Consider the following 16,599-nt stretch of genomic DNA (forward strand, 5'->3'; position numbering starts at 1 on the left):
GCAGACACCGGAGCCTATACCGGGCGAACGGAGCGGCGCCCAGACATACTAGTAAGTGCAGGGGGACCCCTGGGCGCCGCTCTGCCCACTGATATAGTTAGTTTTTACTTTTTAAACTAGTGAAAGGTCCTCTTTAAGACATTCATTAACACCCAGTTGATCTGATAAATAAAATAATTAAAAACAATAGTTGAACGTTTGTAACCTAATTCGGATCCGAGCGACACATGGAGATCTGGCGTGGTGTAGAAAATAACTGCGCCTGCGCAGCATTGCTTCCACAAATCCTCCTGGTGTAGGCAGTCTTCTATGAGCGGATGTGTCACCTGATCAACAGGTCAACTGACCGGAGGATCAGGTGACCAGAATGCTGAGTGAGGCCTATTTGTAAACGTTGCTACAGCAACCATCACATGACTAAGGTCCTGTATTTTCTTGACAAACCTTTTGCAGGATCTATGTCTCCATTTGTTTTATAGGAAGATAAAGATAACCCCCATCACCCTAATATAATAACCTATCTCCACATCCGCAATTCCCGGATAGCAGAGAAATACATCTCAATTAAGTAATCATTATTATTGACTGACAACGTGAGTTGCAGACTAAATTCCTGCAGCTATTCCTGCATCAACATCTGCTGATATTGCTAAATGCCACCAGTTGTAGCCGTAGGCAGCACCAGCCACACTGCATTTGTCCCCAAATACAGAGTCTAGCCGTGCCCGCCAGTCCCCCAACACAGCAGAGTAAAGCTGTAATGACAGGGAGGATTGGCCCCCACACAAACCTAGATAGATAGATGATAGATAATAGATAGATGATAGATAGATAGATAATAGATAGATAATAGATAGATAGATAGATAGATAGATAATAGATAGATAGATAGATAGATAGATAGATAGATAGATAGATAGAGATGAGCGGCAGGGGCAATATTCAAATTTGCGATATTTCACGATTTGCTAAAGATTGCAAAAATCGGCAAAGTAATATGCACATATTGCGTGCACAGTACAGACGTGGGTCACTGTTTCTACATTTTTCAAGCTGCTAGAAGTTTCCTGAGACTGGAGAAAATGGTTGGCACGGCGGAACATTACAATAGCTTAAAGGGCTTCTGTCACCCCACTAAACTAATATTATTATTTTTTTGTGTACTTATAATCCCTATCCTGCGATATTGCCATACATTATGTTATTAATAATTTTTGTTCAGTAGATTTAGCAAAAAACATACTTTTAAGATATGCTAATTACCTGTCTACCAGCAAGTAGGGCGTGTACTTGCTGGTAGCAGCCGCAAAAAAACGCCCCCTCCTTCTGTTGATTGACAGGGCCAGCCACGATCTCCTCCTCCTCCGGCCGGCCCTGTCAGCATTTCAAAAATTGCGCGCCTGTGTTGATTCGGCGCAGGCGCTCTGAAATAAGGAGGCTCGCCTCCTCAGCACTCCCTCAGTGCGCCTGCGCCGATGACGTCTTCTCTTTCGGTGACGTCATCGGCGCAGGCGCACTGAGGGAGTGCTGAGGAGGCGAGCCTCCTTATCTCAGAGCGCCTGCGCCGAATCAACACAGGCGCAATTTTTGAAATGCTGACATGGCCGGCCGGAGGAGGAGATCGTGGCTGGCCCTGTCAATCAACAGAAGGAGGGGGCGGTTTTCTACGGCTGCTACCAGCAAGTACACGCCCTACTTGCTGGTAGACAGGTAATTAGCATATCATAAAAGTATGTTTTTTGCTAAATCTACTGAACGAATATTATTAATAACATAATGTATAGATATATCGCAGGATAGGGATTATAAGTACACAAAAAAAAAAAAAAGAGTTTAGTGGGGTGACAAAAGCCCTTTAATATGCAGATAGAGTGCTCCAATATATTTGCGATTGTGAAATCGGCACTAATGATGCGCATAGTTTGGCGTAATACGTGCAACTTCACATTTTAGAAGGTCTGGCTACATATTTCTGATTGGTGCACTATGTATTGTTGTGAACTTGTGACATCCCAGCACTATATATGTATGTATGTATGGACAGCAGAACCTATCACACTGCCTAACACCCTGCACTGGAACCGAACTACTAACTAACTAACTAACTAATGTAATTAAACAGTAAAGCACAGAGCACAGCAATGTCACTGCTCTCTCTCTCAGAACTCCATAAATCTACAGAAAATGGCTGCTGGGGGAGGTTCTTATATAGTAAGGGGTCGGCAACATTCCTATTGGTTGCTAGGGATGTTGCTAAGCTCAGACAGAGATATTGCAGCCTTCTCCTTGGCCCACAAGCAAGAAGGGAGGTTACTGATGAAAACAAAATCTAGAATATATAGAACTAAATTCTAAATCTTCGCAAATTCTCAGAGTGGCAATATTTGCGATTAAAATCCGCAATTCGAATATTTGCGCCCAACACTATAAATAGATAGCAATAGGAAAATGGCAGCACAGGATAACAAAGTAGTCAGAGGTGCAAGCCCAAAAGGGTCAAGACAAACAACCAATAATACAAAAAATAGCAAATCAGGCAGCACTCTCAAAGAGAAAAAATGAAAAGTTTATCCACCCATGCAGGACGCGACGTTTCGGGTCCACACTGGAGCCTCTCAAGCAAATAGTGATAGTGATCATGTGATATATAAACATAAAGTGCAGGTGCATGGCATAACCAATCAATAATATACACATAAATATAAGATAAAGTGTTGTCATCAATAGATCATGATTATACCCAGTAATAATATACATGATTGTGCAGACGTGACATTGTTATCAACAAACATATAAATATAAAATACATTTAATTGACCAATTAATAAGATGTCATACACATGAATAAATCATGTGTATATAGTGTCCAGAGGGAGGTGACTTATCAGGGATAGGCCAGTAATAAAAAAAACGCGTCATACTACTGCGTTCTTTACCAGGAACCATGTTAATCCCTAGTTGCCAAGAGGAAGCGAAGAGCACCCCAGCAAACTATAGCGCATGCCGCGCACAATGTGCAGAGGTTGCCAAGAGGCCATAACTAGAACAGGCAGATAGGGCAGATCATGGGCGCATGAATGACAGGTGCACTTTATGTGAAGGCTGCCAAGAAGGCACACCAAACGCAACAACATAAATGATAGTAACCTAAAATCACCCATCCAATTGGGATCTCAATATGGGGTGAAACAGGGTTCTCCTGTAAATATATGAGTATTAGAAGAGATACCCACGATGGGGTGGGGGCAAGGGGTACATATAACACACACCGTGAAGAATGTACCTGCGCCCAAGGGGTGGCAATAGGGAATCACCCCCACACAACAGCGGGAGGATTCACCATACAGCCCCCCACTTACCATTCCCTACATTTTGTCGTCTCAGTATGGTGTGTCCAAGCCCAATGGAATATACTAAGAAAAAAAAAGGAATAAAATGATAAAACAAACACTTGATTTCTCAAGGAAACATAAAAGGAGTCATAATGTTTAAAAACATAAAACATACAAAAACATATCAATTCAAAAAATAGTAGGCAGTTCCCCCGGCGAGTCATCAATCTTGATCACCGAATAGATGGGACACTATAAATGAAAGAGAAAAAAGGAAAATTAGAAAAATGCAAAACTAAAATATTTACAACTGGTTAACCACCTGCATTATAGGATTCACATGGTCGGATATACCAGGGATGAGGGCAAACTACTTCATCGGCACACCTAATTTGAAGTCAACATTTAGACCATGCGGTTTAAGTCCAATATATACAGTACAGACCAAAAGTTTGGACACACCTTCTCATTCAAAGAGTTTTCTTTATTTTCATGACTATGAGAATTGTAGATTCACACTGAAGGCATCAAAACTATGAATTAACACATGTGGAATTATATACATAACAAAAAAGTGTGAAACAACTGAAAATATGTCATATTCTAGGTTCTTCAAAGTAGCCACCTTTTGCTTTGATTACTGCTTTGAACACTCTTGGCATTCTCTTGATGAGCTTCAAGAGGTAGTCACCTGAAATGGTTTTCACTTCACAGGTGTGCCCTGTCAGGTTTAATAAGTGGGATTTCTTGCCTTATAAATGGGGTTGGGACCATCAGTTGCATTGTGGAGAAGTCAGGTGGATACACAGCTGATAGTCCTACTGAATAGACTGTTAGAATTTGTATTATGGCAAGAAAAAAGCAGCTAAGTAAAGAAAAACTAGTGGCCATCATTACTTTTAGAAATGAAGGTCAGTCAGTCCGAAAAATTGGGAAAACTTTGAAAGTGTCCCCAAGTGCAGTCACAAAAACCATCAAGCGCTACAAAGAAACTGGCTCACATGAGGACCGCCCCAGGAAAGGAAGACCAAGAGTCACCTCTGCTGCGGAGGATAAGTTCATTCGAGTCACCAGCCTCAGAAATCGCAGGTTAACAGCAGCTCAGATTAGAGACCAGGTCAATGCCACACAGAGTTCTAGCAGCAGACACATCTCTAGAACAACTGTTAAGAGGAGACTATGTGAATCAGGCCTTCATGGTAGAATATCTGCTAGGAAACCACTGCTAAGGACAGGCAACAAGCAGAAGAGACTTGTTTGGGCTAAAGAACACAAGGAATGGACATTAGACCAGTGGAAATCTGTTCTTTGGTCTGATGAGTCCAAATTTGAGATCTTTGGTTCCAACCACTGTGTCTTTGTGCGACGCAGAAAAGGTGAACGGATGGACTCTACATGCCTGGTTCCCACCGTGAAGCATGGAGGAGGAGGTGTGATGGTGTGGGGGTGTTTTGCTGGTGACACTGTTGGGGATTTATTCAAAATAGAAGGCATACTGAACCAGCATGGCTACCACAGCATCTTGCAGCGGCATGCTATTCCATCCGGTTTGCGTTTAGTTGGACCTTCATTTATTTTTCAACAGGACAATGACCTCAAACACACCTCCAGGCTGTGTAAGGGCTATTTGACCATGAAGGAGAGTGATGGGGTGCTGCACCAGATGACCTGGCCTCCACAGTCACCGGACCTGAACCCAATCAAGATGGTTTGGGGTGAGCTGGACCGCAGAGTGAAGGCAAAAGGGCCAACAAGTGCTAAGCATCTCTGGGAACTCCTTCAAGACTGTTGGAAGACCATTTCAGGTGACTACCTCTTGAAGCTCATCAAGAGAATGTCAAGAGTGTGCAAAGCAGTAATCAATGCAAAAGGTGGCTACTTTGAAGAACCTAGAATATGACATATTTTCAGTTGTTTCACACTTTTTTGTTATGTATATAATTCCACATGTGTTAATTCATAGTTTTGATGCCTTTAGTGTGAATCTACAATTTTCATAGTCATGAAAATAAAGAAAACTCTTTGAATGAGAAGGTGTGTCCAAACTTTTGGTCTGTACTGTACAGGGAGTGCAGAATTATTAGGCAAGTTGTATTTTTGAGGATTAATTTTATTATTGAACAACAACCATGTTCTCAATGAACCCAAAAAACTCATTAATATCAAAGCTGAATATTTTTGGAAGTAGTTTTTAGTTTGTTTTTAGTTTTAGCTATTTTAGGGGGATATCTGTGTGTGCAGGTGACTATTACTGTACATAATTATTAGGCAACTTAACAAAAAACAAATATATACCCATTTCAATTATTTATTTTTACCAGTGAAACCAATATAACATCTCAACATTCACAAATATACATTTCTGACATTCAAAAACAAAACAAAAACAAATCAGTGACCAATATAGCCACCTTTCTTTGCAAGGACACTCAAAAGCCTGCCATCCATGGATTCTGTCAGTGTTTTGATCTGTTCACCATCAACATTGCGTGCAGCAGCAACCACAGCCTCCCAGACACTGTTCAGAGAGGTGTACTGTTTTCCCTCCTTGTAAATCTCACATTTGATGATGGACCACAGGTTCTCAATGGGGTTCAGATCAGGTGAACAAGGAGGCCATGTCATTAGATTTTCTTCTTTTATACCCTTTCTTGCCAGCCACGTTGTGGAGTACTTGGACGCGTGTGATGGAGCATTGTCCTGCATGAAAATCATGTTTTTCTTACCTTGCAGACTTCTTCCTGTACCACTGCTTGAAGAAGGTGTCTTCCAGAAACTGGCAGTAGGACTGGGAGTTGAGCTTGACTCCATCCTCAACCCAAAAAGGCCCCACAAGCTCATCTTTGATGATACCAGCCCAAACCAGTACTCGACCTCCACCTTGCTGGCGTCTGAGTCGGACTGGAGCTCTCTGCCCTTTACCAATCCAGCCATCTGGCCCATCAAGACTCACTCTCATTTCATCAGTCCATAAAACCTTAGAAAAATCAGTCTTGAGATATTTCTTGGCCCAGTCTTGACGTTTCAGCTTGTGTGTCTTGTTCAGTGGTGGTCGTCTTTCAGCCTTTCTTACCTTGGCCATGTCTCTGAGTATTGCACACCTTGTGCTTTTGGGCACTCCAGTGATGTTGCAGCTCTGAAATATGGCCAAACTGGTGGCAAGTGGCATCTTGGCAGCTGCACGCTTGACTTTTCTCAGTTCATGGGCAGTTATTTTGCGCCTTGGTTTTTCCACACGCTTCTTGCGACCCTGTTGACTATTTTGAATGAAACGCTTGATTGTTCGATGATCACGCTTCAGAAGCTTTGCAATTTTAAGAGTGCTGCATCCCTCTGCAAGATATCTCACCATTTTTGACTTTTCTGAGCCTGTCAAGTCCTTCTTTTGACCCATTTTGCCAAAGGAAAGGAAGTTGCCTAATAATTATGCACACCTGATATAGGGTGTTGATGTCATTAGACCACACCCCTTCTCATTACAGAGATGCACATCACCTAATATGCTTAATTGGTAGTAGGCTTTCGAGCCTATACAGCTTGGAGTAAGACAACATGCATAAAGAGGATGATGTGGTCAAAATACTCATTTGCCTAATAATTCTGCACGTAGTGTATATGATAGATAGATAGATAATAGAAGATAGATAGATAATAGAAGATAGATAGGTAGATAGATAGATAGATAGATGATAGACCCTATAGATAGATAACACCCTTTAGTCTCTTAGTACTCCTAGTGTCTCTTTTTGTTAATTTTTTTTTATGAATTTATGCTTTCTCTCCCCCTCCCTATGCTCTTGGATGCAATCACAGCAGTAGTAAATGATATCTGAGTGACCCTAATATGCATAGCTGTGGGTAAATGCAAGTTTGACTGCGTTTAAAAACACTCCGCACCGGTACATGTGTTATGCTTTTTCATATTCCAAAGTTTCCAAAAATTTCTCCTTATCGAAGACATATGATATTTAAACACATACAGTGCCATGGGATACAGATTTGTTGGGGAACCAAGCATCTAAAAATGATACCTTGACAGGGTCAGAATGCCAGTCTATATGACACACACAAACGTTAATTATCAGAAGACAAAGTGGCTATTTGCGAACAAGCCTATAGGAATTCCCTCCGTCCCTTTTAAGGGTCCATTCACACATCCGTGTGTGTTTTGCGGATCCACAAAACACGGACAGCGGCAATGTGCGTTCCGCATTTTGCAGACCGCACATTGCCGGCACTAAGAGAATATGCCTATTCTTGTCCGCTATTGCGGACAAGAATAGGAGGACGTTCTTTTTTTTTTCAGGATCGGAATTGCGGACCCGGAAGTGCGGGTCCTCAATTCCGGATCGGGGCCACACCTCGTGCCACCCCATAGAAATGAATGGGTCCGCAATTCCGTTCCGCAAATTGGAGCAGCAGCAGTGCAGTGTGAATGTGGAAAGGCCAGGGAATCAGTGGCACGTCGCTGCAATAGTAGCGGCAGCAGCAGAAGCAGCATTGCATGATGGAGTGTACAAGGCAGTAGATCGACTGTCTATGGGTGATAGTAATAGTAGTAGTAGTAGTAGTAATAGTAGTGGTAGTAGTAATAGTAGTAGTAGCAGTAGTAGTAGTAGTCGTAGTGGTAGTAGTAATAGTAGTAGTAGTAGTAATAGTAGTGGTAGTAGTAGTAGTAATAGTAGTAGTGTTAATGGTAGTGGTTATAGTGGCTTATGTGTAGCATTAATAGCAGTGGCAGTATGGGATTAGAAGCAAGGAGCAGCAGCTGAGGCGTTGGTGGCAGTCATATATTGCATGTTGGCAGCCAGGCAGAAGCAGTGTCATTATGGCGGCAATGGCACGATGGAGGCAATAGCATATGGAACATAATGGTAGGCAGACAGCAGCAGTGGCATGAAGGTGGCATCAGTGTCAACATGAAGGCCACAAGTAGTAGTGGTATGATGGCTGTAGTGGCATAAAAGAGGCAGCAGCAGCCTTACTGAAAACAATGGTAGGCAGTCAGCAGAAGTGGTATGGTAGCAGGAGCGGCATGAAGGAGGCAGCAGCCATATAGAAATGTCAGCGGCAGTGGCATTATGGAAGCTGAGGTATGATGGAGGCAGCAGCAGCCTTATAGAACATGATGGTAGGCAGGCAGCAGCAGTGGTATGATGTAGGCAGCAGCAGCCATACAAATATGATAGAAGTTAGGGGACAGAAGTGGCATAAGGGGGGCATTGGTATAATGGATGGATGCAGGCCGGCAGACAGCAACTCTGGCAAGATAGGGCCCCATAAAAAAATGTATTTGAAGAGGCTGGAGATGCCCTGGCATGGATTTTGGACTAGTGGTTCACATTTTCAATGAGGGTTCAAATGCTGTATCTATTCTCTGGATGGTTGAACACCTGTGTACTTTTGAAACTTTTTAAACTAACTTTTGTCTTTCTGTCTATCTACAGTGAGGAACAGAAGCATTTGAACACCCTGCAATTTTGCAAGTTCTCCCACTTAGGCTACTTTCACACTAGCAGCACGGACCTCCGGCAGGGTGAACAGCCTGCTGGATCCGTCCTGCTGCTAGTGACCGTGTGCCCACGGACTGCTGCTCCGTCCCCATTGACTTTAATGGGGGCGGAGTTCCGGCGGAGGCATCGCAGCGCACGGCGAGAGGCTGCCGGAATAAAACGACGACATGTCCAACATTTATTCCAGCAGCCTCTCGCTGTGCACTGCCGTGCTACCACGGGAACTCCGCCCCGCCCCCATTATAGTCAATGGGCACTGAGTGGCAGTCCGGAGGCACACATTCACTAGCGGCAGGAGGGATCCGGCAGGCTGTTCACCCGACAGAACAGCCTGCCGGAGGTCCGTGCCGCTAGTGTGAAAGTAGCCTAAGTGGGAGAACTTGCAAAATCGCAGGGTGTTCAAATACTTCTGTTCCTCACTGTAGATAGATAGATAGACAGACAGAAATTATCGGTAGATATATATATTTTTTCATTTTTTTATTTTTTTTACACTAGGTCCCAGAGAATGCACCGACATAGCTGAGAAAATGGAGTTTAAAAAATATTTGTTTTTCTTGGATTATTATTTTGCTTTAATTCTGATTGGATCTCAGCTGTGGAGCGGTAAATATGACCTTATATCCCATTTATGTGGTATATGACTGTGTGCGGTATTATGTTTATTATGTACATTGTCTCACTGGCATGTTAGCTTTCCTTAGAGAGAAGTAGAGAGACATGAGGCAATGCTTTATGGGAAAAATACTTTCCATATGACAGAAACCTGCTTCTTGTCATGAAGACTTCTCCTGTCTGTTTCCACCATCATGACACATAGATGTCACATAGAAGGTTTCCCACTCAGGACTAATCAGCCTCCTACTTTGTGCTCATGATGCCTAAAAGGCTGAAACAGATCTGTCCACAGATAGACATCTTAGAAATGACTGTATCTGTTCACATTAAAAGACATACAGGGGTTTCCCAAGATCTGGTGGATTTCAAGAAACCCTTTTACTGTGTAGGATATTGAGAAATAAAATTCCGTCCCCTTGAGCAGTCCATGCTATTGTGATGTTCTCCTTTCTTATTGGGGAACAAGGCTTAGGCAAGGTCCGTCTGACGCTCTATGTACAAAGATATTCTCCCCTCTAAGCACTGACATTGCAAAGTCTTAAAAGGGCTATCACATAAAATGTATTCCTATGCCATGAATAGGGCATTAAAAATGAAGTATTACTGCAATGTATATGTACCCCCTGCACAGCCCCCTTCCCCCCCAGGGGCTGGTATAGTGACCTCATAGTGAAGCAAGCAGCTCAGACACCTTTCATCATTTATCCTCACTTCATATATGTAAATATTAGAGATGAGCGAATAATGTTTGCACATCCTAAATTTCTGTGACATTCAGTGTAATTTACTTGTGCATACACTTACAAAACCTGCACTACTGTACGTGTGATATACCTGCAAGTATATATACCATCTAATATGCTCAAGGCAAGCAGTAAGGGACGGGGAAGTGGCTGTGCTGTTGATGGTGCACGCAGAGGCATTGGACCTGGGCACGGTGAAACTGTGCCTGCTGCCAGAGCACAAGAAACACAATTATCCACAATACCCAGCTTCATGTCCCAGTTTGCAGGGCGGCGCAGGACACCACTCTCGAAGTCACACTAGTGCGACCAGGTGGTCGGTTGGATTGCAGCAGATAATGCTTCCAGTCAGTTAAGCACCACCCTGTCTTCCACAAAGTCCAGTCTCAGTAGCCAAGAGTCTGGTCAACAGAATCCTCACCCTGATCCTCCTACCTACCACCATGGAGAGTCTTGGCAAACAAATGATTCCACACTCGGATAGTCCAAGGAGATCCATTCCTTGTTTTGGGCCTCTCGCCAAGCCCGCTTGAAGAGGGACATGAGGAGATCTTGTGCACTGATTCCCAAACTTTTGAGCATCCACAGTCAGAAGAAGATGACGGTGGGGAACGGCAATTAGTGTTTCACGAGGTGGATGATGATGAGACACAGTTACCAATAAGTCAACGGCAATTAGTGTCTCAAGAGGTTGATGATGAGGATGAGACACAGTTATCAATAGGAGAGGTTCTTGTTAGGTCAACAAGTCAGGAGTATGACCTGAGTGAGGAAGTGAAAGAGGATGTGGTGGACGATGAAATCACTGACCCAATCTGGGAAGGTGGCAAGCAGAGCAAGGACAACAGTACAGCACCGCAACAGGCTAAAAGAGGCATTGGGGTGGGAAAAGGGAGAAGGCGGCTCACACAAAACAGGCCCATATCTTTTCCCTGGAGCACCCTCTTGCTGCAATCTCCCTTGCCAAGGGGTAAGTATTGCGCAGTCTGGCACTTATTTGAGGAAAGTGCAGACGATAAATGAATTGTAATTTGTCACCTGTGCCGTATCAAAATGACCAGGGGCGTGAACACTAGCAACCTCACCACCACCAGCATGATCCACCACATGGCATGAAAGCACCCTAACAGTTGGGCCAAACGCCTGGGTCCACTATCAGTGTCTGCAGGCCACACCACAACCTCCTCTTCCCCTGCGTTAGGTGCTGGCCACTACACTGTCCAAGACACAGGCCTGGATGCCTCCCGCCCTGCACCTGGACCTTCGCAAGTACCATCAGCTAGCACATTCACTTCTGTGTCCCAGCGCAGCGTACAGATGTCCGTACCCCAGGCCTTTTAACGAAAGTGCAAATACCCAGCCACCCACCCACATGCCATAGCACTAAATGTGCCTCTTTCCAAATTGCTGGCCCTGGAAATGTTGCCATTTAGGCTTGTGGACACTGAGGCCTTCAACAGCCTGATGGCAGCAGCCATCCCTCGTTACTCAGTCCCCAGTCGCTACTATTTTTCCCAGTGTGTCGTCCCCACCTTACACGAGCATGTGTCCCATAATATCACCAGTGCCCTGACCATCGCAGTTACTGGGAAGGTCCACTTAACCACAGACACATGGACAAGTGCATTCAGCCATGGACACTACATTTCCCTGACTGCACACTGGGTAAATGTTGTGAAAGCTGGGAGAGAGTCATACCCTGGGATGGCATAGGTGCTACCAACGCCAAGGATTATAGGCCCTACTTCCATCAGGATTTCCGTCGCAACCCCCCTTCTCCACCTCCTCCTCCACTTCCAACTCTGAATTCTCATCTTGCAGCACCAGTCAGCCATCAGTCAGTAGCTGGAAGCAGTGTAGCACTGCAGTAAGGAAGCGGCAACAGGCCGTGCTGAAACTAATTTGCTTAGGTGAAAAACAGCACACCACCGCAGAGTTGTGGTAGGGTATAAGGGACCAAGCTGAACTGTGGCTCTCGCCACTCAACCTATAACCAGGCATGGTTGTGTTTGATTATGGCTGTAACCTGGTGGCGGCTTTAGAGCTCGGCAAGCTCACACACATACCATGCCTAGCCCATGTGTTCAACTTAGTGTTTCATCGGTTTCTCAAAACCCACCCCAATTTGCCTGAGCTACTGGTGAAGGTGCGCCGCGTGTGTGCCCATTTCCAAAAGTAATCTACAGCTGCCGCGTGTCTGGCAACACTGCAGCAGCGCTTGAAATTGCCAGCTCACCGACTGTTGTGCGACGTGAGCCCGTGCTGGAACTCCACGTTCCACATGCTGACCAGGCTTTGTGAGCAGCAGAGGGCAGTAGTAGAGTACCAGCTGCAACATGGTCGTCGCCTTTCCATTCAGCTTCCGCACTTCACAAGCGAGGAGTGGGCATGGATGTCTGACCTTTGTGAGGATTTACGCAACTTTGAGGAATTAACATAGATGGTGAGCGGGGATAGCGCTATTATCAGCTTAACCATCCCACTTCTGTGTCTACTGAAATGCTCGCTGCTCACAATAAAGGTGGACTCTTTGCATGTTGAAGAGATGGAAATTGGGGAAGACATTTCACAGGGTGATAGCCAGACCACCCTCAGTTCATCTTATCAGCGCAAATTGGATGATGATGAGGAGGAGGAGCAAGAGACGGTTGCCTCCGCTACAGAGGGTAGTACCCATTGCAGGTTTATTCCATCTGTTCAGCATGGATGGGCTAAAGAGGAGGAAGAGGATGAGGAGATTGAGAGTCATCCTCCTGATGAGGACAGCAAATTCTTGTCTGTTGGGACTCTGGCACACATGGCTGACTTTATGTTATGCTGCCTTTCCCGTGACCCTTGCGTTTTACGCATTTTGGCCAACTCTGATTACTGGATATTCACCCTTCTCGACCCCCGCTACAAAGATAACTTCTCATCTCTCATTTCTGTGGTAGAGAGGACAAGCAAAATGGTGCAATACCAGAAGGTCCTTATGGAAAAATTGCTCCAAAAATTTTCCAGCTGACAATGCTGGCGGCAGAGTACGTAGTTCCTTGGGCAACCGAAGAGGGGAGACAAGGGGAACACACAGCAGTTCCAACAGAGGCAGGGCAACACTCTCTGAAGCCTGGGACACTTCAATGACACCCCGCCAGCACCCTCACCCTGATGCATGGCCTAGTGTCACAAAGAGGGAAAAGTTTTGGAAGATGGTGAAGGAGTACATAGCAGATCGTGTCAGCGTCCTCAATGATCCCTCTATGCCTTACAACTATTGGGTGTCCAAGCTGTACACGTGGCACGAACTGGCGCTCTACGCCTTGGAGGTGCTGGCCTGCTCTGCCGCCAGCGTTTTGTCAGAGCGGGTATTTAGTGCTTCTAGGGGCATAATAACTGATTAGCGCAACCGCCTGTCAACTAAAAATGCTGACAGGTTGACTATTATCAAAATGAACAAGGCCTGGATTGCCCCCGACTTCTCTACTCCACCAGAGGAAAGTGGCTGAACATAAAGGCACTTTAAATGTGGCTATAATGGTGTACACTGTATTCCCATGCACCCCTTCCACCACAAAAAAGGGTATATGCTTCAATCTTCCTTTTCTTGTCCTCCTCCTTAGTGATGAGCGGCATAAGGCAATATTCAAATTCACGATATTTCGACAAATTCAAGAATTCGTGATCTCCAGTCATTGTTTACCTGATAGCGAAAAAATCAGCAATGTATTATATTCACAATAAATAAGCGATTAAAATATTCAACACTATTTGCGAATACGAATATATAGCACTATATTCTAAATATTCACAAGTAGTGATATTCGTGATTAAAATTTGCGATTCGAATATCCGCGCTCAACACTACTCCTCCACTCCTAATGTTTTTGATGGCCAGATCAGCAGCAGGCATTCGCCCTTAATGTTTTAGCGGCTCAGTTCAGCAGCAGACCCTCACCCCTAATGTTTTAGAAGGTAAAATCAGCAACAGGCCCTTGCCCATGAAATAGGAAAAAAAGGATTGCGCTGCAGGAGAGTATGCTTAAAAGTCCAAAAATTATATGTGTTCTATTGTCTATGGAAATCTTCAGTCAAATAGGTTCATCCATACACATCAAACACAACTGCGGTGTGGAAATCTGAAATAAAATAGAAACCGCACTATGGTGTAGTAACTTCTCAAAAAGAGTGTAACCTGATAATAGGTTATACTCACAAGACTCAGATGGTATTAGGCGTAAAAAGCAGGCTCAGCGCTGTCATCCACCCAGGAACTGCACACCTTGGATGTCGTTCACTAGACCACACGGACGGACAGGGTGCTTTACTGCTTATGTGAAATCTTGCACAAGCACAAGCAGGATCCCAAAATAAGCACCACTTTGGCAGAATATCACCAAACTCCACACTCTTCAAGGTCTCGGAGAAAAGATGTCAACCAATAGTGAAGTACGTACCACAGTGTTGAATAAAAAGGATTTATTATACTCACAAAGAACGCAAGTTTTGGAGCAAGTTAAAACAAGTACACAAAGCCCGACCCGGGTTTCGCCATGATGCTTCGTCTGGGGCGTGTATTCCTAAGTGGATACAGCTGAAAATAAAGGATCCAGGGATCCTCCCCTGTTGGGCGTCATGAGACTTTTCAAATAACAATTTCTTCTAAAATATATATATACACACATACATACTATCCTCCCCCGCACGCAGACGGGCTAGAAAAGTGAATAAATAGTTACTAAAATAAGATCTAAAACCTAGTACAATCGTATTTGGGACCTACATCTCCCTACCATAGACAGCGCAGACCTATTATTCAAACATCATTTAAAGGATTATTATTATTTTTTTTTTTTTATATTATGCAGGCATTCACATCACATTCAATATTAAGTCCCTGGGGTTGAATGGTGTTTAATAAAAACATCCACTCCACCTCCCTTTTATTTAATATTGAAATAAAATCCCCTCCCCGTATAGGGGTGCGGACCAACTCAATACCAGTGAAGAGGAGCCCCCTGGGATTTTTTTGGGTGTTGAAATTTTCAAATGAAGGGAGACGCTGTGGGTCTCCAGTCCTTTTTTGATGTTGCAAATATGTTCTTGCACTCGGGTCTTCAAACTACGTGTGGTTCTCCCCACATATTGGAGGCCACACGGGCACTCCAATAAATAAATGACACCCACATTATTACATGACAGATTGCCTTTTATTTTAAAATTAGTACCTGCTCTTTTTTTAGATGCTACAGAGTCCACAAACATTTTTCGATCTTTAAAGATGCGGTTTTTGCAAGGTATGCAAAAACCGCACCATGTGAACTTACTCTTGTGTGCAATCTGATGTTTTTTATTGGTAGCAAAGCTAGCACTATGCACTAACCTATTTGTAAGGTTACTAGCTCTTTTAAAAACAAGAGGGGGTTTCTCTGTCAAATTCTTACTCAAAACAGGGTCATTTTTGAGTATGTGCCAATTTTTATTGATCTTCTGTTTGATATGGCCCGCTTTGTTATTGTATTGTGTTATGAACATATATCTAGAGTCTTTCTTTTTTTCTTCACTTTTTTTGTCTACTAGAATTGGGGTGATGTCCCGCTTGTCTTCTATTTCTCTTATACAGTGATCCAAAAGATCTTCTTGGTATCCCTTTTCAAGAAATCTAGTCTTTATCATATGTCCCTGTTCCCTATAATCTTCTAATTTAGTGCAATTCTTAGAGATTCGTTGAAACTGGCTTTTAGGAATATTCCTAAGCCAGGAAGGGTGGTGGCAGATATTTTATTCAATGTAGGTATTGACATCTACAGTCTTAAAAAAGTTCTAGTTTTAAGCCTATTTTCTTCTATAAAAATGACTAAATCTAAAAAATCAACAGAGGTGTCACTAATATGACTGGTGAACTTGAGGTTAAAATAATTCTTATTAATGTCCATTATGAAGGACTCAAGTCCCTCTTTTTCGCCTGACCAGATGAGGAGGCAGTCATCAATGTATCTGCGTCAAATTAAAAGTCGTCCCCTTCCAAGATCTTTATTGAGGATCGTATCTATCCTCCCTCTTTCCCACATGGTCATGAACAGATTTGCAAGGCTGGGGGCGAATTTCGCCCCCATCGCCACGCCGGAGTGCTGGAGATAGAACTGATCACTATATAAGAAGTAATTGTGGGTGAGGCAGAAAGTTACGCAGTCCAAAACGAAGTTCTTTTGTGCTGTCCCCATCTGGGCATCGCTATCTAGAGCTTCTCTAACTCCTCTTATACCTAGATCTTGTGGTATGCAGGTATATAAGGAGGAGACATCGACTGTAGCCAGCCAAATGGTACCTTGTAGTAATCCCATTTCTTCAATCAGACTAATAACACTGGCAGAATTTTTTAGATAGGAGGGGGCCATTGTTACATATTTTTGCAGA

The 16,599-nt window shown here is 43.8% G+C and overlaps 1 protein-coding gene across 1 annotated transcript in view; it reads left to right on the forward strand.

Annotated features, from left to right (window-relative positions):
• The window catches only part of LOC122932356 (sialic acid-binding Ig-like lectin 14), a 150,846-nt gene that overhangs the window by 3,391 nt on the left and 130,856 nt on the right, over positions 1–16,599 (forward strand). The window contains exon 2 of the mRNA XM_044286725.1: positions 9,344–9,451. Within this exon, the coding sequence (XP_044142660.1) occupies positions 9,376–9,451 (76 nt within the window). The 5' untranslated portion in view covers positions 9,344–9,375. The remainder of the gene's footprint in view (positions 1–9,343; positions 9,452–16,599) is intronic.

Source organism: Bufo gargarizans, chromosome 1 (assembly GCF_014858855.1).
Source record: "Bufo gargarizans isolate SCDJY-AF-19 chromosome 1, ASM1485885v1, whole genome shotgun sequence".
NCBI lineage: Eukaryota > Metazoa > Chordata > Amphibia > Anura > Bufonidae > Bufo > Bufo gargarizans.